At 41.4% G+C, this 2,338-nt stretch overlaps 1 protein-coding gene and 1 non-coding gene across 2 annotated transcripts; one reads left to right on the top strand and one right to left on the bottom strand.

Annotated features, from left to right (window-relative positions):
• Positions 1 to 236: 236 nt before the first annotated feature.
• Positions 237 to 893, bottom strand: LOC107484774 (uncharacterized). Its single transcript, XM_016105311.1, has one exon. The coding sequence runs from the start codon at positions 891 to 893 to the stop codon at positions 237 to 239; it is 657 nt and encodes a 218-aa protein (XP_015960797.1).
• A 570-nt stretch (positions 894 to 1,463) lies between these two features.
• On the top strand, positions 1,464 to 1,572 carry LOC127742984 (small nucleolar RNA R71). The gene has a single exon (XR_008004319.1). It is a non-coding gene; the product is annotated as a small nucleolar RNA R71 (small nucleolar RNA).
• Positions 1,573 to 2,338: the final 766 nt, after the last annotated feature.

Genomic DNA, 2,338 nt, shown 5'->3' on the forward strand with positions numbered 1-2,338 from the left:
CAAGGCCTTCCCAGTGACTAGGAAGGGCCTTGCTAGGATGATGGAGTCATTCTTGTCCTCTCCAGTGTCAAGTATCATGAAGTCTACAGAGAGGTAAAGGTCTTCAACCTTTACAAGGATGTTCTCAACCATTCCATATGCCCATTTCAGGGATTTATCTGCCATCTCCAGTGAGATCCTTGTGGGTTGCACCTCTTGAATCCCCAGCTTCTTCATCACATAGAGAGGCATCAGATTCATGCTTGATTCAAGGTCGCATATGCCTTCTCAAATGTAATGGTTCCTATAGTACAGGGAATTAGAAAGCTTCGGGGATCTGGTATTTTCTGGAGTAGCTTCTTCTGCATTAGTGCACTGCATTCCTTGGTCAGCACTGCAGTTTTATCTCCCCTCAGGGCCTTTTTCTCAGAGACTACATTTTTCAGACAGACCATATAGGAAGGTTTCTTCTCCAACACCTCAGAAAAAGAAATATTATTTTGTAACTTCTTGAAGATTGCTAAGAATTGAGCGATTTGCTCATCCTCAGTCTTCTTTTGCACGTTCAGAGAGCGTTGTACTTCAGGCTCTTTCATCTTCATTGGGGCGTGCATAAGTGCACTCACAGTCTCCTCTTGAGCCTTGTTTTGCTTCAGATCCTCAGTAGCATGCTCCTCCTTGGGTTCGGCCTCTTTTCCCATAGTGAGGACTTTGCACTCTTCCCTTGGATTTACCTCTGTATTTCTTGGAAGAGTGTTGAAAGGTCCCTCAGGTATCTTTTTGCTCAACTGACCCACTTGTATCTCCAAGTTCCTAATTGATGACCGAGTCTCTTGTATAAAATTATGAGTGGTTTTGGAGAGGTTAGAAATTACTGTGGCTAAGTCAGAGAGGCATTGTTGAGGCGTCTCCATCTACTGCTGAGAGGGTTGAAACTGTCTGTTATTGAACTTGTTTTGATTGGTTCCACCCTGATTATTGTTGAAGCCTTGTTGAGGCCCCTGCTAATCTCTCCACCCAAAATTAGGGTGATTCCTCCATCCCTAATTGAAAGTGTTTCCATAAGGATCATTATTAGGATTTCTAGAGGAGATTCCCATATAATTCACTTCCTCTATGGTGGTCTGAGCAAAGTCACCAGCGTCTCCATCGTAGGGTGCATCTTGAATATTGATAGCTGAAACCTGTATCCCATTTAAGTGTTGGGAGATCATGCTAATTTGCTAGGACATAAGCTTGTTTTGAGCCAAAATAGCGTCTAGTGTGTCCACTTCCATGACTCCTCTCTTCTACGTAGTCCCAGTGTTCACAGAGTTCCTCTCAGAAGTGTACATGTATTGGTTTTTTGGCAACCATCTTAATGAGCTCAGTCACCTCCTTAGTCATTTTTTCAACGTGTAGTGAACCGCCAGCAGTGTGATCCAATGACATCTTAGCCATCTCAGAGAGGCCATCATAAAAGATCTCAAGAATGGTCCAATCTGAAATCATGTCAGGAGGACATCTCCTGATCAGCTGCTTATATCTCTCCCAGGCTTCATAGAGGGACTCTCCCTCTTTCTGTCTGAAAGTCTAGACTTCCACTCTAAGCTTACTCAACTTCTGGGGTAGAAATAACTTGTTCAAAAATCTAGTGACCACCTTGTCCCATGTGTCCAGGCTCTCCTTAGGGTGAGAATCAAGCCACAGCTTTGCTCTGTCCCTTAAAGCAAAAGAAAAGAGCATGAGCTTGTAAACCTCAGGATTCACTCCATTCATCTTGACCGTGCCACAGATCTTCAGGAAATTAGATATAAACTTGTTGGTCCTCCTGCGGGAGTCAATGAAACTGACAATTTTATTGCACCAGAGTGACTCAAATTGTTGACACCTATGGCAGGTATAGATATACTGTACCCATAGAAGTCTGATGTGGGTGCAATGTATGAGCCAAGCACCTTCCTTGCATTCTCTTTAGCGTTCGGATTAGCTGCTATAGTAGTTTCTTCAGCTTCCTTTTCAAAAGATTCCGTGAGATTCTCTCCAGCTTCATATACTTTAGCTTGTTGCAAACGCCACCTTAAGGTCCTCTCCGATTCAGGATCAAGATCAAGAAGGGGTTCTTTATCCCTATTCCTGCTCATAAATAACAAGAAACAAAGAAAAAGTGGGAGTCTCTATATCAGAGTATAAACAACTCCCAGTAAGATATCCTAACAGAAATAAAGATAAAGTAAGCAATTAACAAAAAGATTCAAAAATAAAGATGGAAGAGTTAGTTTAAAATTTTTGAAAATTAGAAAGAAAATTTTTTAAAAGTTTTTGAATTTCAAAAAGAAAGAAAAAGAAAAACTAAAGAAACACCAAACTTAAAATTTGA

Source organism: Arachis duranensis, chromosome 1, assembly GCF_000817695.3.
Source record: "Arachis duranensis cultivar V14167 chromosome 1, aradu.V14167.gnm2.J7QH, whole genome shotgun sequence".
In the NCBI taxonomy this organism is placed as follows: Eukaryota; Viridiplantae; Streptophyta; class Magnoliopsida; order Fabales; family Fabaceae; genus Arachis; species Arachis duranensis.